This window comes from Neomonachus schauinslandi, chromosome 2 (assembly GCF_002201575.2).
Source record: "Neomonachus schauinslandi chromosome 2, ASM220157v2, whole genome shotgun sequence".
Taxonomy (NCBI): Eukaryota; Metazoa; Chordata; class Mammalia; order Carnivora; family Phocidae; genus Neomonachus; species Neomonachus schauinslandi.
In genome coordinates, this window is record NC_058404.1 from 44143346 (window position 1) to 44165454 (window position 22109).

Sequence of the window (22109 nt, forward strand, 5' to 3'; positions counted from 1 at the left end):
GAAGCTGCCTTGAGGCACTGAGAATTCTGAAGTGTACCAATGGCTGGAGAAAGGAGGCTCCCCGAAGCCCCTGAGCTAACAGTGAGTTAAGCACCCCTGGGATCATCTCAGGGCACAGGGCAAGAGCAAGAGAGCACTGAGGGGACAATGCCGCTCCTACTCCCACCCCTTTCAGTGCTCAGGACGCCCGAGTCCCTTCCCGTTCAAACCTCCCGCTTCCACCCATCCACACCCGCCCCTTCCCTCTGCACGCCCTTCTGCCCAAGCCTGCTTTCTCTTGGCCCAAACTGACCAACACCGTTGCTAAACCCAATGGTATAATTAACCACCGATAATAACCCCAGACAACGATCCGGAGGAGAGGATGGGCCAGCCTGAGTCACAGTGGTTTAAATTTAATTTCTGGAGGACATCCTGTTTATTGTTAACCCAGCCCAGTAATTTGGGAGCATTAACCCTTTGGGGGGCTGGCTGACTCACATGGCTTCTGTAAACAAATAGTCAGGGGCTCTATAATTAGCAGAGGGAAAAGGTAAGCTCTGGAACTGAAAAGGAGAGAAAAGAATTGCTCTTTCCCTTCTGCAGACCTAAAGAACAAAGGTTAGGGGAGCAGAGCTCTGCAGTCCCCTCCTCCTCTTGCTCCCCCCTCCCTTACTCTTCCCCAAATTAGGGATCGGAGTTGATTGACACAATGGTTTTGGACAGCGAACAACTGCCCTTAAGGACCATTTTGGCGACAGCGCACATGAGGTCCTGGTGGCACTGAGAAAAGACTGTTCTGCGCGAAGCATGTTGTGGTGTAACAAGCTCTAGACCGGGAATCAGAAAGCCCGCTCTCCGCCTCTGACCAGTTTTGTGATATGGACAAATCATGAGCTCTCTGGGGCTCAGTTTCTTAAACTCTAAAACAAAGGAGTTGGACTAGGGGGTCCCTTCGCCCGTCTAAAACTTGCCTTCCAAACTGAATCTTTGTTGCAGGAACGTGGGAGCCAGATGAGAATTCTCCAGAATTCTCACAGTGGTCTTGGAAATGATGTTAACTTGGAGTCTAGGACTACAGACCAGCTACAAAGAAATTAGAAACTTCGATGCTATTACTTGTGGTGCCACAGCCTCTCTAAATCTCAATTTGGAATCACAGTATTTTTAGAATTGCAAGTTACCATAGAAATTGTTCCAGTTCAACCCTCTCATTTTGCAGATGGGAGAGCCAATCTGGAGAGGTCCAGTGACTCGCCCAGGGTCATGCTGCTGGCTCACAACGGAACCAGGAGTAAACAATCCCCTTGTCTCTCCGCAACTCATGGTTTACCACTCCTTCACATGAATTTGTTGTATTTCTTTGAAGGAACTAAGAAAAATCATCTGATCAAACTACCTAACCTTAACATAACTATGGAATTTCAAAGGGGCTCCTTGTTTTTTAAAAGACCGGAAACACAAGAAATGAAGAGAGCAGTGTTATCGGGAGGAAGGAGCCTGTGCTGATCTGGATCCTTCTACGCAAATTACAGGTTTCATGCACCACGTTGACTGTGTGCAAAATATCACCAATAATGTCGTCAGGACAACAGGTATAAGACTTGGATTGTCTAGGGCAACTGGGATATACGGCCACCCCACCCATATGGGATGCCTTCCCTTCTCCGGGCTGCATCAAAGCTGTTCTCAAGTCCAAAACCTTGCTTGCCTTCTTCTAGATGTCTAAGACTTGGGCGCCTGGGTGGCTCAGTTGGTTAAGCGACTGCCTTCGGCTCAGGTCATGATCCCAGGGTCCTGGGATCGAGTCCCACATCGGGCTCCCTGCTCTGCGGGAAGCCTGCTTCTCCCTCTCCCACTCCCTCTGCTTGTGTTCCCTCTCTCGCTGTGTCTCTCTCTGTCAAATAAATAAATAAAATATTTAAAAAAAAAAGACTTTATTCGGCATTTAAAAATAGTCTACCTTTTATAGTTAATTGAAGTTTATCCCTTTAAAAAGTAAAATATAATCATCAGAGAAAACTTGGGAAATACAGGAAAGTATGAGGGGGGGAAGGAGGGAGAGAAGGAGAGAGGGGGAGAGAGTAAGTGAGAGAGAGAGAGAGAGAGAGAGAAAGGGAAGGAAAAGAAGGAAAAAAACCAAAACACCGCTCACAGTCTCATATCTAAAGATAACCAAGGCTAATGTTTTGGTGTTAATTATATTTTAAAAGTTTGCAGAAAGAAAAAAATCTGAAGCAAATGTGCCAAGTGTTAGAAGTGGTTACTTTGGGGTGGTGTGAGTGTGATTACTGTTTTCTCCTTTGCACTTTCCATATTTTTCAAATAAACGAAAAAAAAAATCCCTTGTTTTTTCCTTGACTACAAAAATAACACCTGATCAGTGTCAAACACTTGGAAAACATGGAAAACACAAAGAACATGCACGCACACACACACAGAAAAATAAACAGTAACACCCTGAATCTGTGTGTACATACAATGTACATGGGTATATATGTATATTTACATAATTTTTAAAGAACAAAGGAAACATATCATGAAGGCTTTTCTATGCCAGTATGCGGTTGCCATCAGGCTGACTTGTATGAGCTACCTAGTATTTCATTCACCATTTTATTTTTGTGCCCCACATCACTTACTGGTGGTCATTTCAACTGTTTCAGATTTTTCTTCTATTATAAAAAACCCTTAATAGCGAAATCTTTGTGTACATCAAGGATTACTCACAAAGGATAAATTCTTAGAGTTGGAATTGCTGGGTCAAAGGATATATACATGTCCAAGACTTTGATACATTTGCCAAACTGCCCTAGAGGCAGATTGAGACAGTTTACATTTTTTAAAAGATTGAAATGGTTTACATTTTACCACTGGCCCTTTGGCCTGTTTTTCAGGATTTTTTTTCTGGCTTAGTGTTTGCCTTGCCCTTTTGTACATGTGTGTTTAATGTACAGAAGCTTCTGATCGGTATGAAGTCAAATCTACCAAATCTTTTTCCTTTACGATGTCTTCATTTGGTGTCTCACTGAGAAAGAACTGCCCTCTCCACCCCGACATATAAAAATTCACCTAAATTTATTTTATTGGTTTCCTTCTATTAACCTGAGTTTGCTTTCATCCGAGTTCTACGTGGGCAGAGTTTAATAAGACAAGGTTTGTTAAATGAGACATTAGGTTCTGCCCTCCCTCCCCCTCCCCACATCTCACTTGCCCAAGACAAGCGCTTTTGACTGCGCTGGTTTTATTGGCATCTACCTTTGCATCTCTAAATAAAAATGCTTCTATTGCTATCTCTTGTTAGGTTTTAGGCACTAGCTCCTTTTTGTTTTGGAAGGGGAAGATTTAAGAAACCAGCCAACCCTTTCCAGGCTTCCACCCCCATGACACAAAGGCACATCTTTTCGATACAGTTATGTGATTTGGTAAGATCAATACTAAGTAAACTATTAGGAGAATCATGTGATTTCTTTTCTTTCCTACAGGTGGTGGCAGATTTTTCCACCTCAGCCAAACCTTCAGCAGACTGCAGCGTTCGGAGCCAAGCCCCCCAGCTAAGCCACTCCCAAATTCCTGACCTGCAGAAACTGGTACTGTTGTTTTGAGACACCATGTTGTGGGGTAATTTGTTACACGGCAATACATAACTAGTAACACTGCATGTTTCTGCTTTCCCTGTCATTCTTCTACGTATTTATCCCTCACTCTATCTCCGTTGTCTCAATCCACTGTCAACCCATTTATTTGTATCAGGGTTCACTTCGGGAAGCAGTGTCCACGGCAGCCTCTGAGCAGCTCGGCCCCGGAGCACAGCTGATGGCCCAGGCTCTCCCTTCTCTTTACTCACACCAATGCCTTCCGCCTCTCCCAGGAATTCTGACACCTGGAATGTCTCTTGTGTCTTCCTCTTTGTTGGTTTACTCCTCGTTTGCGTGGAGTAAAAGTGTGTGCGAGATACTTTTTTTGAGACTTTGCATAACAAAACCCCTTTTTACTCTGCCTCACACCAGTTAGTTTGACTGGGTATAGAATGTGGGCTGGACTTAATTTCTTCCAGACTCTCAAAGGCATTGCTTCGCTGGCTTCTCCTTTCCCAGTACTACTGTGGTGGTGAAGTCGAAAGCACGCTGATTTCTATCCTTTGTAGGTGACCTACTTCTTCGTGCAAGCTTATTGGATCATGTTTGTCCCCGGTGGTGTGAAATGTCACAAGGATGTACCTTGTGGGTCTAATTTCACTCACTGTGCTGGGGTACGGGCCAAACTCTTTCAGTTTGGCAATTTATAATCATTCGTTCTGGGATTTAAAAGAACGTGGTTGTGGATGGTTTCTTCCCCCCATTTTCTCTGCCTCTTATTTCTGAAATTCTTGTAATTCCAATGCTGACCCTCCTTGGTTGCTTCTCCAATTTCTATTTTTCAACATTTCCTTATCTTGTCAAGTTTTCCATTTCTATCGTAGATTTTTAAAAGTTTTTATTTTTAAATTTTTTTTTTTTAATTTTTAAAGAATTTATTTATTTGACAGAGAGAGACACAGCAAGAGAGGGAACACAAGCAAGGGGAGTGGGAGAGGGAGAAGCAGGCCTCCCGCGGAGCAGGGAGCCCGATGCGGGGCTCGATCCCAGGACCCTGGGATCATGACCTGAGCCGAAGGCTGACGCCTAATGACTGAGCCACCCAGCTGCCCCTAAAAGTTTTTATTTATTCATTTATGTAAGTAATCTCTACACCCAACGTGGGGCTTGAACTCACGACCCTGAGATCAAGAGTTGCACGCTCTGCAGACTGAGGCAGCCAGGCGCCCCCATTTCTATCATATTTTTAATTTCTGAGAGCTCTTTTTAATTTTCAGGATGTCCTGTTTTTTTTTTTTAATTTATTTTTATTTTTTATGGTATCCTGTTTTTTACTTCATGGATGCCTTCTCTCTCTAAAGATCTTAATGATAGCTTTAGAAAACATTTCTTCTTCCTGGAGTCTCAGTTTCCCCTCAAGTTGTCTTTCTGCTTTTGTCTCCATTTTTCAAAAATACTCAACACTCCCCTCGGGGTGTGGTAATTCTTGCGTGTCTGCTCACATGCGTGATAGGAGACAAAACAGCTGATTAGAAGCCATGAGTGCTCTGATGAGGTCTGTCTACTGTGTAGAGTGGCCTGGCTGAGCAGTTTTGTGGGGAGCCCCTGACATCAGTATCTAGTCTTTAATTCTCTGGGCAGAGAAGATTCTTCTGCTGTCTCGTTACGGGAGTGTTCTTTGAGCTCAGTGAGTAGGTTACGTGTACACGTGTACGTGTATGTATGTGTGTCCTGCAGGTGCCACAGGGGAATGGAAGGGTTGTCTCAGCAGTCCCCACGCATTCCTTCACTTCATCCTCCTGCCTTGAGGATGGCAGTCCTGCCCTCAACTGGACTTACAGTGGATCTGAGTTTTGTGGGCCTGGAGCTTATGATTTTGCATGCCCTTTTAAAGAAAAAGAATGCAAGTTTACAAATATAAACACAGGATAGGGCACCTGGCTGGCTCGGGCGGTGGAGCAGGTGACTCTAGATCTTGGGGTTGTGAGTTCGAGCCCCACATTGGGTGTAGAGATTACTTAAAAATAAAATCTTAAATTTTTTTTTTTAAAAACCCCAAATATAAAAATAGGCATGAAAGTGTTTTAGACAGAGAAAAGAACATAACAAATTACAAGTTATAAAAGCTGACAAATAACACAAACATCAGAAAATCAAGAATAACCTAATATTTTATTAATCATCTGACACACCTCTGTATTCATTTTTTGGCTGTGTAGTCTATGATTGCCTCTTCATGTGACACAGAGTGGGTAACATCATTTTCTTAGAGAGAAAAGAAAGGTAATTCAGCCTTTCCTTTAGTATGGTTGACTGAAATTTGTTTTCTATTACTGACAGTTTAGAAAAGCTTTTTTGTAGTTTACCAGTAATATATAAATATACTACAAATTTTAGGACTTTTGTAAAATTTAGGAAAATCTCATGTTTCTTTCATAAATAAACTAAGATTTCAGGACACATTTCAGGTTTTCTTGTATGATGACTAATCTTAGCTGCTCTCTGAATTATTGGGGGTAACCGGCTTGTCACTGATGTCCCTGGAGGAGGGCACATCATGAGTTTTGTCATCTTCGTTATCTTTTGCATTAAGAAATTTTTTTTTTAAAGATTTTATTTATTTATTTGACAGGGAGAGACATAGCAAGAGAGGGAACACAAGCGGGGGAGTGGGAGAGGGAGAAGCAGGCTTCCCGCAGAGCAGGGAGCCCGATGTGGGACTCGATCCTAGGACCCTGGGATCATGACCTGAGCCGAAGGCAGACGCTTAACGACTGAGCCACCGAGGCGCCCTGCATTAAGAAATTTAAATGTTTTATCAATGTGTGCATATGAATTGCTCCTCCTCTTTATTAACTAGATTATCAAGCAACCATCGCTGCTATTTAAAACTGATCTCGTTCTCGTAATGAATTATTAGCTTTTAGTACAATTTGAAAATGTTTTGTTGTACTTTGAATTCAGAATACCTATTGATTTAATTGCTCACCTTTGTCACTTTTTTGTGTTCTGTTATTTTTGACCAAATTCTCCCCTTAGCTTTTTTTTCTTCCTTTTAAAAATGTTTTCCAGCTTTATTGAGATACAATGGATACACAGAACATTGTGAAAGTTCAAGGCGTACAATCTTTTTTTTTTTTTTTTTTAAGTAGGCTCTATGCCCAACGTGGGGTTTGAACTCACAACCCCGAGATCAAGTTGCATGTTCTACTGACTGAGCCAGCCAGGCACCCCTTCCCCTTAGTTTTTAAGTACACTTAAAGAGGACCAAAAAAGGTACCCTTTGTATATTTGCAACTCAGGAATCTGCAATTTCTTGTGGTTTTATCAAAGTTTTCAAAAAATGTCCTCAAATTGCAGCTAAAACAGCATACTCCCAATTCAATCCTCCAGTAGCATCCCAAAAAAGGCCTTTGCTACTCCAAAGCTGCCTGACATGAGGGGCAGTATAGAGCAGAAAAAGGAAGAAGTGAAGGCAGAGGTTTTCTTAACTGAGTGCAGTATAAATACATTTTTGATGTTTACAAAAACACAGGATCATGGGAACACACAGCTAGGGTTCCTTTCAGGGCCTTGGACAAGGTCCATGCAAGCCAGGGGCCCTGAAGCTTAAACTTTATTAAATAGTTTTCACACAGTAAATCCACCTTTGTGTACCTAGTATAGGAACTCCCTGTCTCATACTCTCCAAAGGGTGGGGCCCCTTCATTCTTTTGCTAGGGTGAGGCAGGGACAGTCTCCCAGGGACACTGGAGTTGGGGAGGAGATGGCAGGGCTCTAAACTTACTCAGAGACAGCTTTCAACCAGTCCTTCTAATCGGAGTGCTTGGCTTCACCCCATTTCTAGAAGTCCCTACTGCCATCAATTCCTGAACTTTTGAGGATTCCATAATGTAAGTTGAGATGGCTCTTGGTTTTCCTAAATGCCAGATTAGGATCTGGCTTTCTTGGAACTTAGACAGTTACTGCAAGTAACTGCATCCCAATTCCCAAATGTGGTTGATGTCTCTATTCTCCCTGAATCTGTAGATCTGTGCCTTAAAAACAAAATCACTTTACTGTGCTTTTTGTGGGATCTGTGAGGAAGATAAATTAGACGTATGTATTCAACCTGTCATCTTTACTTGGAAGCTGATTTATTAAGTTTTAAATAACAGCTTTATTGAGATATAATTCACATACCATAACATTCATCCAGTGTACAATTTGGTTGTTTTTAGTACATTCAGAGAATTGTGTAACCATCACTACAATCTAAGTTCAGAACACTTTCATCACCCCAAAAGAAACCCCATTATCTATTAGCAATCACCCCCCATTTCTCCCCTCCCTCCAGCCCCCTGGCAAACCATTAAGCTACTAGGTCTATGGATTTACCTAGTATGGACATTTCCTATAAAAGGAATTATATAAGTAGCCTTTTGTGTTGGCTTCTTTCACTTAGCAAAATGTTTTCAAGGATCATCCACGTTGTGGCATATATCAGGACTTCATTCCTCTTTTATCACAGAATAATATTCGATTGCAGGATATACCGTCTTTATCCACACACCCACTTTCCATTTATCCATTCACTCACTGGGAGAGGGACACTTGGGTTGTTTCTACTTTTTGGCCATTAGGAATGTTGCTGCTATGAACATTCGTGCACATGTTCGTGTGTGGACATATGTTTTCATTTCTCTTGGGTATGTACCTAGGAGTGAAACTGCTGGGCCATATGGTGGTTATGTCTATGCTTACACTTCTGAGGAGCTGCAAGACTTTTCCAAAGTGGCTGTGCCATTTTGCAATCACCAGCAGTGCATGAGGGTTCCAATTTCTCCACATCCTCACCAACACTTGTCATTGTCTTTTTTATTTTAGCCATTCCAGTAGGTATGAGGATTATTGCATCATGGTTTGGTTGACATGTCTCTAATGACTAATGATGTTGAACATCTTTTCATGTGCTTATCAGTCATTTGTATGTCTTCTTTGGAGAAATATTTATTCAAATCCTTTGCCTGTTTTAAAAATGGGTTGTCTTTTTTTATTGTTGAGTTGTAAGAGTTCTTGGTCTATTCTGGGTACAAATTCCTAATCGGATGTATGATTTGCAAATATTTTCTCTCATTTGTGAATTGTTTTTTTTCACTCTTTTAATGGTGTCCTTTGAAGCACAAAAGTTTTAGGTTTTGGAGAGGTTTAATCTATTTTTTCTTTTGTTGTTTGTGCTTTTTGGTATCACGTCTAAGAATTCTTTGCCAAATTCAAGGTCATGAAGACTCACCCCTATGTTTTCTTCTTAGGATTTTATAGTTTTAGCTTTTACATTTAGGACTTGATCCATGCTGAGTTAATTTTTGTGTATGGTGTGAGGTAAGGGGTCCTACTTCATTCTTTCCCATGTGGATATCCAATTATCCTGGCGCTGTCGAAAAGACTATTCCTTCCCTGTTGTACTGTCCTGGCATCCTTATATATATATAAAAATAAATCAACTGACCATAAATATAAAGTCTTATTTCAGGACTCTTGATTTGATTCCATTGATCTACATATTTATCTTTATGCTAGTACCACAATGTCCTAATTACTAGACCTTTGTTGTAAGTTTTGAGATTGAGAAGTATTGAGCCCTCCAACTTTGCCACGATTATTTTGGCTATCTGTGTCCCTTGAATTTCCATATGAATTTTAGTGGTTTATTTTTTATACTTAAATCATTACTCCATTTAGAGTTTGAGTGTATGGTGAGCCAGTTGTTTTAACATAATTTAAACAACAAACTACCTTTGAGAAATCATTTCATTAGTGTGAAATACTTCTATTCCATACCACAGACCTGTCTACTCTTTTGCCAATAACATAGATTTAATTATTTAGGTTTGTAACAGTTCTTAATATCTACCCAAACAGATCCCTTCTCATTACATTTCATTTCAGGTAATTGGCTATTTTAATTTTTCTTAATATTTAAGATAAACTTCAAAGTCATATGCTGTGTGCCCCCCTGCCCCCCCCCCAAAATCAGGATACTTATTACTGAAAATGCATTACATTTATAGATTAACTTTTGAAGATCCTACATTTTTACAAATATTAGGTTTGCTCATTCAGGGCCATAATATTTCTTTCCGTTCACTCAAGTCTTTTTATAATGTGCTTTAGTCTTATGAGTAGGTCCTCTACTTTTATTTTGTTGAATATCAAGATCCCAAAGTAACACTTACATGTGAAATTTTTAGCCCTACACATGGAACCAATTCCACTTGGTTACACTGCAGATGGAATTCTCTTTTTCATTTTATTGTCCTGGTACACAGGAAAGCTCTTGGGTATTAAATATTTACCCTGAAACCAGTCACCACGCCTACATACTTAACCTATATGGCCTGAGAAATTCAGCAAGAAAAAAAGAATTAGGTTTTCCAAATAGACAGTCATATCACTTGAAAATAATGACAAAACTTCCCTTTTCTTTCCCAATATTTTGTATCTACTTCTTGTGTTATAGCATTGGCCAGAAATTGTAGAAAAATGTTTCTGACTTTACTAAGAATGCTTCGGGGCTGATCTTTCACCATTAAATATGAAAAAGGCTACTGGTTTCAGCCAGAAAGGCTCCAATTAGTAAGGAAGCATCTTTTTGTTCCCAGTTTCCTACAAGATACTAAGACTGGATTTTTGAGTTCTATCACAGAGCCTTCTCCAGCATGCATTTAGATGACCAGTCTGCTCTCCGAGACCCAGTGCTATGATTCACTGTTACACTCTGCTTCGTAAAGGGTCAGGCTAACCAACTTTGCTGTGTATACATCTTACTTTCTGATTATGACACATAAGCCCTCCAGTGCAGGGACTGAAGGTTATGCTTCTTTGCAATTTCTGTAAGTACCGTATTAGGTACAGTGCTATTTTCAAACTTTCATTGAATGAATATTCAGTAAATATTTATTGAGGGCCTCCCTTATACCTAGAACTACTCTAGGTTCTAGGGCTATCAGGATGAACAAGACTGACTCATTCTACGATCCCAGGGAGCTTATAGTCCAGTTTGATGCACACAGTAAGCACTGGATAAGTGGCTAAATAAAGGAGTAAATCAGTATGTTGCCTCAAGGACCCTATATAACACCATACTCTCATTTAAGTTTCCTGAAAGAAGTTACTCTCAGATAAGGCTTTATAAACAACAAAGAAAAGTAAGATCACTGTCTTTGGCCTCCCAATTCTTATCTGACTAAACCAAAGCTAAAAAGGGTCTCCCCAGCCACCAGCAGCAGCTGGGGTCAGGGGAAAGTAGACTGGGTGCAGACCGTGAAAACGGAGCTGCCCCTTGGCATTGGCAGTAAAGCCTAGCTGGACACGGTATCAGAATATGGGTTGAGGGAAAACTTATTTTATTTTTAAAGATTTACTTATTTGAGAGAGAGTGCCCACGAGCAGGGGCAGAGGGGCAGAGGGAGAGGGAAAATCTCCAGCAGACTTCCCACTGAGCTCGGAGCCCAACTCGGGGCTCAATCTCATGACCCTGAGATCATGACCTGAGCCGAAATCAAGAATCAGTCACTTAATCGACTGAGCACCCTGGCGTCCCCCAAAACTAATAAATTAAAGAGCTTAAGAGGAAATATGACAGGAGAAGAGTCTCTTGGGTTTATTCCAAGGCTGCCAAATGGCAGATATGCTCCCCTCTGCCGGAGAAATAGCCTGAAAACTGGGGCAGGTACCCTGAGAAAAGAACAGATTCTCTGCCACTGAAGCGGTGAAAGGTGGCCAGGGGAGAGCGAGAAGACAGGGCAGAAGGACTACACTTGAAGCAGCTCTTCTGCCTCTTCTCAGCACTACCTCCCTGTGGTTCTAGAACCCTGCTGGGTTGCAGGGACCTCCTCGGGAGAAATGGCTGCTCTGGAAGGCGCACGCGGCAAGTCCAACAGCATCACAGCATCTCCGAGAGCAGAGGCGCCCTGGTCCAGTGGGGGTGGTGGCTGAGGCCGGCAGTCCTCCGGGACACAGAGAGGCTCACTGGGCCTCAGGACCTTGGTCCCCCTCCTCCTCACGCTTTCCCCGGGGTTCTTCCCTTGGCATCGGGCAGGTAAGCAGAGGTCCGGAGAGAAGACAGGGCTTGCTCCCCACAGAATCTCTCCGCTCTGGAAGAAACCAAGAGGGCTCAGAGCTCCCGGCCTCCGGACTAGGATTCCTTAATTGGTTCTACTTGCCAATCCGTAAATATGAGCACCAGAGGGCAGGAGAAGGGATATTCTGGTCTCAGCAACAAAACGGAGAAAACAATTCTCTCAAGCCTACCCTTCTCCAACCCCCAACATGCCCCACCTCAAAAAAGAAAAAAAGTTCTATGTGTACAGAGGGAAAGGGGGGAAAAATTCACTTTCACAATAAAGAAAAGTCAACAGGATGTTCTCCAAAGCTACAAATATACTTTTTCAAACAGTAAATATCTCTATTAGCAGCATGATGCCAGTTGGCTAATTCTGTCTGTCTCAGTAAAACTTTTCCAAAAAACTCCTGCTCTTGTGTAATGTCTATTTACAAAAACAGCTCTTTTGCATTTTCAATTTGCTAGGTTTCTCCAACTTTTGTTTCCCCAGCCCCTCTACTGCAGAGGCAGAGACAAGAGGCAGGCCCAGATGGCAGTTGGGTGGGGATCCCCTGGTCACCCCAGAAGATCCCTCGAGCCCCGCCTTCTTTGGAGAGTCCTCTGCTTCCATGACAAAGAAGAGTGGAAAGAAGCCCAAACCTACACATTCCTCCCTGGTCTTCACCTTGGCCTCTGGAAATCGTTTCTACTGAATGTGAATGAGCCTAGGCCTGGCTTGAGGGTGGAAAGAACCCTGAAATGATTCAGTCTACCCCACCCCACATCTTTCCGAGGGATCAGTTTTGGGGGGAGGGAGGAGGTAAGGGAGGTGAGAACGAAGGGAGGGCTGAGCAAAGAGTAGGCGGCAGTTGATAGTGGCTGAAATCCTGGCTCCCTGGGGAGTGGTCTGGGCCTGAGTCACTGTCTCGGCAAGAGCAGGAAGGTGGGCGAAAGGCAGCAGCTTCTGCAGGCTGGAAGGACAAGCCCCTCCTCCCCCCCTCCTTCTGTTACCCTATCCTTGGGTCGTTGCCTTCCCTGGTCTGAGGCCCCACCACGGCTACCACCACCTTGACACTTGGAGGGGAAACAGAGGGCTGGGGCCAAGGCAGCGCTTATGGAGAGGCGGCTGGCTCTGGCAAAGCAGCTGCTTGCGGGAGGTCATCCTCTCTGCAGGGCCAGCTGGCCACAGTGCCACCCGGCCACAGAGAGTTCAACCCGAGCAAGGGCAGGAGAGATCCCATCAGAAGGGGAAATGGACTGAGCTGTAAAATGGCCATTTCCAGCACCTCTGACCACAGCCTCTCCACCCGCCCCTGCCCCCGTCAGGCCTTCCCCTAAATTAGCCAGATCTAAAACCAGAGCACACACAATACTACCCTGACTTGCCACCAGTCCGAAGAGGTATGTGCATGTTTAAAAATAAAAGGCATGACTCTGACTTGGCTGATTTGTCACTTGGACTAGAACAATCCCCCAGCTCAGCTGTGATCCCTCCTTCCCCACTGCTCCCCAGGCTGACCTCTGAGAAGCTGACACAGAATGAATCACAGAATGTTCAGGGAGATCTCACAGAACGTGAGATCTTAGAAATCCTCCAATTCAAGTGACCATGTATTGAGCATCTCCTAGTGCTGCTTGGTGCTAGGTGCTTCAGAGACAACAGTTCATTTAAAGCAAGAGGTCCATTCCTGTATTCCTCACTAGAGGAGGCGCACTGAGTCGGGGGACAGACTAGGGGGACAGACTTGGGAGCCGGACTGCTTGGTTTTTAATTCTTCCCTCTGCCAACTGCCAGCTGTGGGGCTTTGGACAACTTAGCTCACCTTCCTGTCTCGCAGTTTCCTTGCCTACAGAATCGGACAATAATATACGTATCATGTAGGGTCGCTGGGAGGGCCAAATGAGTTTAGTTCCTAAAAAAGTTCCTGACATAGAGTCAGCAGCCTATCAGTATTTGCAGTGAAGATGGTGGTGGGTGCTATTTCGATGATGATGAACAAACTGAGCCCCCAGTGGGTGGCTCGCACATGGTTACACAGAGGTAAGTATGGTTAGGAAACCTGAAATGATTTTTTCTGCTTTGGGGGCAAGCAGCAGTCCCATAGGAGAGCGCATCACTGCCAGGCCCAAGTGAGTGCATTTGCCTACAATGAACGGGGACTTCCTCCCAAGTAGGAAAAGGATTTGTGACAGAAGTCTGGAGGCTGATGGAGCGTCTAAAGGTCAAGAAACGGGAGGAAGGAAGGCAATTCAGGGAGGGAGTCTGTTTGTTTGTTCTGTAGCTCCTTAGAAAATGGGTTTCCCCATTTTATAAAAGGAACACAGAAGGCCTTCTGAGGTGAAAGGCTTATCCTGCTTACTCAACAAGCCGAGAGAAGCCTCCAATACCTGCTTTCCATTCGGATGCGTGAGCCGTGGCTCAGACGCCGACAGACTCTGAGAAACACCAGACCAGCTGTTTAGCTTCTGAGGCACTATCTCTAATCTCATTTTCACTTCTGTCTCTAACCAACCAGGAATTATACAAAGAGCTTTCACTCGACCTTTTCCCTTCTCTGCTGAAGGTCTGAAAGCAGGACGGAGAAGGAGGAGGGCTGAGATGGAAACTCACTTCTAGGCCTCCCTCCCCAGGTCATCCTCACCTACTGGCCGGGGGAGGGCAATGATTCTCTTGCTGCGAACAGTGAGGTCGGCCCTAGCCGTGATGCCCGTCAGGCCAGGCATGACAAAAGTTAAGAGAAACTATTAGCAATTATTGTAAACACTCAGAAAATGCTAGAGAAGAACTACCCATATGTTCACCCAGCATTATCGGGCTCTGACATGAAGCCGTAGCCCCTCAGACACTGCTGAAGCCCCCCGCCCCGTGCTCCAGCCCAATTCCGTCCCCTCCTCCCGCTCCTCCTCACCCTGGCAGGGAACCACAGCCCTGCGTTTAGTACGTATTCTTTCCAGACTTGCACTACATACGTTTAAATCCATAAGCACAACACAGTATTGTTTCGTAGGCCTGAACTGTATGTAAATAGTACAATACTGAATGTATCACTTTGAAACTAACTTTTTATGTCCAGCATTATGCTTCTGAGATTTGTCCCTGTTGATATACAGAGCTCTACTTCATTCATTTTAATGACTACCCGTTTCATTATGTAAAGATACCACACTGTAGAGGCTGGACATCTACAGACAATGAAGCAACCCCGCTCCCCTGCGGGAGTTTCTCTGGGTGAGGGGGTGCTAACGTTTCCAACTGCCACAAGTACCGTAGAAATCGCCAGTATCAATTTACACCACCACTCTCTACACCACCCTGCACCCCGGATGCCAGTGGGGGTGCGTTCCCACTGCTCCTCCTCCTTAGATACTTGGTGTTGCCAGACTTTAAAACTGTTGCCAGTTGGATGGCTGTATGATGGCATCTCGTTGGTTTAATCTGCTTTTCCCTGATTACTAATAAACCAACATCTTGGTATAGGCTTTTGTCCGCTGGGGTTTTCTTTTCTATAAAGTGATTGACAGTTTTCCCTTCTATGGATTACATTCTTATAAAGCACATGGCTGGGGTTCTTTATAGTTGCCCCTTCTACATTTCTTCTTATAACCCATGGAAAACAACCAAATAAGCCAAACACTATCTTCAGCTGGCTGGAGTCACAGATGTTGGCTTCTAGTCTGAACCCCTGTAATAAACTCCTAGATCAGTGTTTTTCTAACTGGGGTCCCGCATCAATCACGTAAGCTGCTACACGTTATCCCGCTGTAAACCTATCAAAACTAGTCATGAGATCAACGGAAGTACACCATTCTTTTAAACATGAAATAGAACATAAAATACTAGTGTGCATCACGCACATATACCACGTGAAGCTTTTATCTGAAGTATAAATGTAGGTGTGCTACAATATCAAAGGTGTTTCTGACTGCAAGTTGTGGTCAAAAAATTTAGGAAGCCACTGTCCAAGTTAGCCCCCCTGGCTCCATTCTTCCTCTTTTCTGAGCTCTCGTACAGACCACTGCCAAATTAATCCGATGAAATCACTCATTTCCCCATGCCACTTCCATGCTCAAAATCCTTCCATTTTCAAAAGCCTAAGCTCAGTTTTGGCGCTCAGCGACGCACCGCAAGCACGGACAATGTGGCCCTGACTCTGGTGCCCCCTGTCATCCACGCAGCCTCTCCCCAAAGCCCTCTTCGCTAAACCCAAAGCCGGTCTCCTGGCGGACCACCTCGAATACTCTTGATGCATTCCGTCTCCACACAGCTTTTTCACGCCATCCTTCTCTCTCACTGCCCACTGCAACACTGCATACTCGCTAGTCAGGGTTCAGCTCAAATCACATCCTCCGGTTGAAATTTTTCTTGACGATGCCACACCCACATTTAGGGATTGGCTGTCATTCCTATGAATCCCGGGAGCTTTCCATATGCTGGCTGAAGACAGGCATTGGTTCCTACAGCCTTTGGAATGTCCCCCAACATGTAGCACAGGCTCTTGTACAGTAGAAATGTTCACTGAGTATTAAATCCACAAATAGTCATTGAGCACGACCTGTATGCAACATGTTGTACTGGGCCCTATTTAAATGGGTTAACCACTGAAATAATGGGTTCGGGGAAGCAACTCTAATAGCTTACCTGCCAACCCTGAAGCTACCCCAACACATGTACATAAAGAGTACAACACGGAAGAAAACATCTTTGACGAAGAAGCTGTGGGATTCAGGATACGTGGCTCTTTCCAAAAGTGGAAAAAGTCCCTTCCCCTCTCATTACGAACAGCTGAAACAGGAGTGAGATGTTTTACACTGGTGCCCAAAGCAATGTCAACTAGAGAATCACACGGGCTCCTCAAAGGGTCCGTCTTCTGGGCACCACCCTGCTCTCCGAAGAAGAGGAAACAACTTGGGGAGAGTCTGGCCTGTCCAAAGAAGTGAGTGGGAAGGCGGCTCGAGGCAGAGAGGCCCCAGAGTAAGAAGCTGAGATGGTCCAGAACACCCAGACGTGTGCACGACACGGGATTTCCTCTACTGTGTTAAGTGTGAAAACTGGCAGCTTCTTGTAATTCACTACCACCCCGGCAGCATTCACACGTGCTGGCAAAGCCCAATACCTTCCTTTGGGGCCAAATCAGCTTGGGAATGGTCTTCCATTGTTTTTTTTTTTCCATAATCTCTACACCCAACTCAGGACCCCGAGATCAAGAGTCACGTGCTCTTCCCACTTCCCAGCCAGGCGCCCCTGGTCTGCCATTTTTCTAATGTTTCTGTTCAAGCACAGAGAATACTCAGGAGATGCAGATTTTAGTTCTGGCTCTGCTAGGTACTCCATGAGTGAATTCACTGCATACTTCCAAGGGTACACGTTGAGGACGAAATCAGATAATGGAGGGGAAAGTAATTTGAAAAGTTAAAAGCACTGTACAAATGTACAATGGCAAGGATCACACTAGAGGGAAAAGAGACTCCACCGAGAACATGTGTGAAACAGAATGGGTGGTTCGGTCAGCAGTTAACCTTCCTTTCTTTATAGTCCATTCCTTTCACTTGACACTTACCGATTAGGTACCTACTATGTGCAAACAGTAGACACAACACAAAGGTGAAGAAGTTGTAGATCCTGCCCTCACGCAGTCTGTGAGGGAGAGGAACACGTTTGTGGTCCTTGGAAGGATGTGGAGGTACTACAGGAGTTCTATGCAAGTATGGAAGAGGGCAGTTTGGGGACAGGGACAGAGGGGAGAGAACACTCAGTCTCTGAGAGGCTCTGAAGCCGCTTCTTCCCTCATTGACTTAATGACAGCACTCTTAGAGGCTCTTCATTTCAGGAAGCGGCCTATAGGTTCCGCACGTTTTTATCTGAAAAGTTTTCCTGAGCTAAGGCAAGTCAGGAAATGGAAAAATAGTGCTCACTCATACATCCAATAAACATGTACCGACGGCTGGGGACACTGCTAGGGATACAGTGGTGACCAAGACACAGTCCCTTTCTCGATCAGGCACAGACTGGTGGGGTTACTGACAAGTAAACCAACAAATCAAGTACAGATGCTAATGAGGGTCAGAGGAGGGGCACCCAAGTCAGCTTGGCAGGGTGTGGGGGGCTGTTCAGGGAAGACCCTCAGAAGAGGTGAAGCCTGCCTGACTCCGGAAGGATGAGTATACGTCGGCCTGGTGGACGACACAGGAGTGAAGGGCATTTCAGGCAGAAGAACAGTGCATATAGAGGGGCAGAGGCACCAGAGGCCAGGAAAAGCTTAGACACAGGAGGAAAGATGGACAGCCAGGTCCAGGAGGGCCTTATAAGCCATGCAGAGTCAGGCCTTTATCCTGAAGATGATGGGCAGGGCATACAGGGTGAGAACATGGGGGTGGGGTGGGGGCGGACGGATTCCAAGGAGTATCAATATTTAAGGGGGCAGAGAGAGGTAGAAGAGCCCAGAAGAGTCAGAAAACGATCACAGTCTCCATTTTTTTCACAATAGGCTTGGGTGGCACAGCGTCAGCCGGGATTATCCACTGCATGTCACAGGTGGCGAAAACAAGACAGAGGAAGGCTGAATGCCTGCCCAGGCCACCCTGTGAAGGAGGGAACCAGAACCTGAACTCACCCCTCGAGCTCCCAGCCACATTTCTCTGCACGGACCCTAATTTCCTTCGTTCTGAGTCAAACTTCTGGACCCCTAATAGAGGAAGATTTCCTACAGGACTCCTTTTTCCTTGTCACTTAAGCCTAAGAGCATCAAGGTGTGTGGTTCCAGGGAAGGCTACAATCCCTAGAGAGAGCTAAGCCAGATTGAAAAAGCAAATTATATTCTTAATTCTACTGAACTCTCCCTCCATACAATAACAATGACACAGCCACAAGAAGAGAGAGGGGGAGACAAGCAGGAGAGGAGAAGGAAGCATTTGACTTAGGCCTAAACAGTGGATCAGTGACCTGAGATGTGAACATCAAACGCCTTCTTCCTAGCAGGGCACACCACTGGACCACCTGGCAAGAAGACACGTGGGTGGTCGGTGGATGAATGGATGGGTAGATGGTACAGGAAGGCAGTAGGTACCCACTAAACAAACAGGGGGTGGGTGGGCTGCATGCACAGAGGAAGCAGGCAACAAAGACCTCTCACTCTTCATGCAAATGCAGTCCACAGTGTGCAAAGGGCATCAATACTGGACATTTCTCACTGTGACATTTTGAAAGCCCAGCCTAGCCCAGAACAATGGTTACCCTCTGGGGACCATGGGCTGCATGCCCCTAGGCCTTATTCAATGATGGCTGGCATACCCCATGTGCTTGGTGAACTTGACCTTGGGCATCGGCCTCCTATGATGGCCCTACGTCACTCTGGTCTCTTCCCCCACTGAGAATTCCAGTCTCGGATGAATGGATGGATTCATTCTGGGAGCAGGAAAACCACTCCAGGAGTGAATCAGAAGGACCCAGCCCCGCTCCCTTTGCCAGCCATTGAGCCTGGAACTGAGTGTGATTGTGTGCCCAGGCGCCAGTGCTGTTCCCCTCTCAGGGAGACAGGGTCAGGGTCCATGTAAGAGATGACGTAGAGGCCCTCTAAAGAGGAAGAAAAAGGAATCTCAGCTTTGACGGACAAAGCCACCCTTTTGGTTCTGACCCTCACTCCAAGGAGGTGCCAAGCGGCACATGTACTAGTAAGTTAATTCTGCAGGATAAAAATCTCAGCTTTTGCTGAACAGGCAGTTGTCAATTTCAATTCTCTGCAACCTGACAGGCCTTAGGAAACAGACTATTACTTTTTCAGAAAAAAAGCCTTCCTCCAGACAGGTGGAAACAGATCACCAAGAGATTCTTTTACCCTGGGCTCTGCTCTGTTCTTCTCCCGCTTTGTGAAGAAAAGATTGATTTTTAAAATTGTAAATGCCAATCTATGCAATACAACGCATTTGTACTTCCTGGTTTTTACCCTGAAAAATTAAGCAAGAGAACTCCAAAGATTCCAGATGCGGCTGGCAAGAGGACATCCATATCACAAGGTCGGGGGACCCAGGCTGACACTTTAAGGAAGTAATTTCTCTAGGAAAGGGAACTGAAGGATTGCCACTTTGCTCATCACTAACTAGGTTATAACAAGATGGGAAAGTTAGCTTTTTAAGGCTCTAGCCCCCTATCGGCCTCCTGGAGCGAAGATGGAGGGGAAAGGAGCAGCTCCTGCCGGGGCTTATTAGGGCATTGCTCCCGGCTTCCTCACGTGCTGGCACCAACTGTGTGACATTTGTCCATCAATCTTTCTCTAAGAAGCAGGAGGGAGGAGGGGACAGAAATGGTCTACATTTTACATTAGAGAATTGTCCTTAACACTGGCTGACATTTGTTGCTTGTGGCCAGAGTGTAGTTTCCATTAATGGTCAAATGTGAGCCTGCAAGAGCCTTCCTGAAGGATATTCGACTATCTTCATTCATTTATGACCAGTTATCGTACATTTACTTTGTGTAAAGAAACAGGCTAGACTATGAGGAAGAGTGGCAAACACGCTCCCTATGCTAACGGACCTTGGATTCCAAGAGGTTTGATCCATCTTGTACATCTCTGGGGGTCATTGTATTCATATAAGCAAATGATAGCTGGACCCCCGGAGGTTTGGGGTTGTGGATATGCAGGTCCTTGGGCCTGAAGGTAAGGCCCTTTGGGCAAACCGAGTCTTACAAAACAAATCAACCATTATATATTATAAGAAGTCTCTACTATGAGCCTTCATCTATTATGGGCATCATATAGCAACATACCTTCCAACCCTGGAGCTGTGACTCTACTACTCTGAGACGCCTTACCGTCTTGTCTCATGGCCTGCTAGCTCCCACAGTGTTTAAGCTTACCTATGTCTATGTTCAAGAGAAAACAGTGAGTGGGTAATGGCCCTGTAAATGATTAAAACGAGTTCAATCCCACACTCGGAGTGTGGTTGTGGGTTTTCAATTCTGGACCCTTCCAAAAGGGAAGCAAGTTCTGTCTTTTGAAGACTGTTAAGTGAAAGCGAGTGGGTTTTTGATCAGTGAACTGGGCCCCCAGAGTGAGGACTACAGCTCTGGGGCTACGGGAGCCGTGGAGAGATGGCCACAGGGGAGAAAGAAGGCATTTTACTCCACCTCAACAAATATTTACAAGAGGAGGAAACAGGAAACTTCCTCACTCCAAGCAGCTGGGAGAAAACGGGACAGGTTCCATGTAACAGAAGGAGTCAGGAAACAGACGCGGGATCCCAGGCCAAGAGGATTCCCCCGCCCCATCTCCCAGTGAGTCCTGCCGAGAGACGGAGCCTCCCGGAAAGACCGGTGCAAGGGCCCTCGAACGACCAAGGGCGGAGGGTCCGTGCGGGCAGGGCGGGCAGCGCGGGCGAAGGGACTCAGGTGGGCGCGGGCAAGGCGCTCTGCCGCCCGGGCCTCACTCACCAGCTCATGGTCCCGAACCTGGCCCTGCCGCCGGGGTCCTCGGCCGCAACTGGGTCCTCAGGGATCACTTCCGGATTCAGCCAGTCTCCAGGAAGTGACGTAAACCCCGCCCCCTGTGCCCGGAAGAGGCGGGGGTGGGCGGGGCCCGGGGCGTTAACCCTTCCGCGGCGGCGGGCGTCCAGCGCAGTTGCCCGGGCCCGAGACCTCGCGCGTGCCCTTAGGGGCTCTGGCCTCAGCCTGTGGCGGCGGCGTGGGGACCCCCGGGTGCGTTTTCTGCCTGAGATACTGACTTGTAAAATTCTCATTCGATTACTACACGTGCCTCTTAACCTTGTTATGGCCTCAGTTTTTGTCTGTTGAGAAATTTCTAATCCAGAGACAGTAGCAGTCCTTGCCGATGGGGGAAGGAGCCAGGTGGGGAGCCAGTGGGCGGGATTTACATTCACCGTATGGTCTTTTGTATCTTTTAAATTGTGTACCCTGTACATGCCTTACCTGTTACAAAGACACAAATGGATCTGTTCGCTTCTTCAAGATGGCACAAGGCTCTGAATATAAGAGGTGCTTTTTGGGTTGGCAATGTTCTGTAGATTTACCCAAGGAAAGAGAGCAAAGAGTAAGTGTTGCTCCATGTCTCGCAGTCCTTTCCTCTGCTCCCCTTTACAGAACCCAAATGATGTGAACGGTCCCATTCTTTTTACTCAGTCATTTAACAAATATTCACAGAGTTCCTGCAATGCGCCAGTCACTGTGCTAACCTTAAGGCTGCAACCCTGAAAAAGAAGTATGGATCCTGCCCTTATTCCCTCCCAGACCTAGTTACCTGGAGGGAGAGGTAACTGGCAACTAAGTAACCACATATGATGGGGAAGGACAGGGTCCTGTGGCTGCCTAGAAGGGGCTCCTGCAAGCTGCTCACGAGTTTTAGTGAGGGCTTCTTGGAGAAGCCAATGTGTAAGCCAAGTCCTGGAGGCAACTCAGGCTAAACGGTTTAATCCGAGATGAGGGCTGGAGAGAGTCCAGGCACAGGAAACCTGTTTTAGCT

The 22109-nt window shown here is 45.5% G+C and overlaps 1 protein-coding gene across 1 annotated transcript in view; it reads right to left on the reverse strand.

Annotated features, from left to right (window-relative positions):
* The window catches only part of BIN3 (bridging integrator 3), a 42542-nt gene extending 21376 nt beyond the window's left edge, over positions 1-21166 (reverse strand). The window contains exon 1 of the mRNA XM_021698983.1: positions 21065-21166. Within this exon, the coding sequence (XP_021554658.1) occupies positions 21065-21072 (8 nt within the window). The 5' untranslated portion in view covers positions 21073-21166. The remainder of the gene's footprint in view (positions 1-21064) is intronic.
* Positions 21167-22109: the final 943 nt, after the last annotated feature.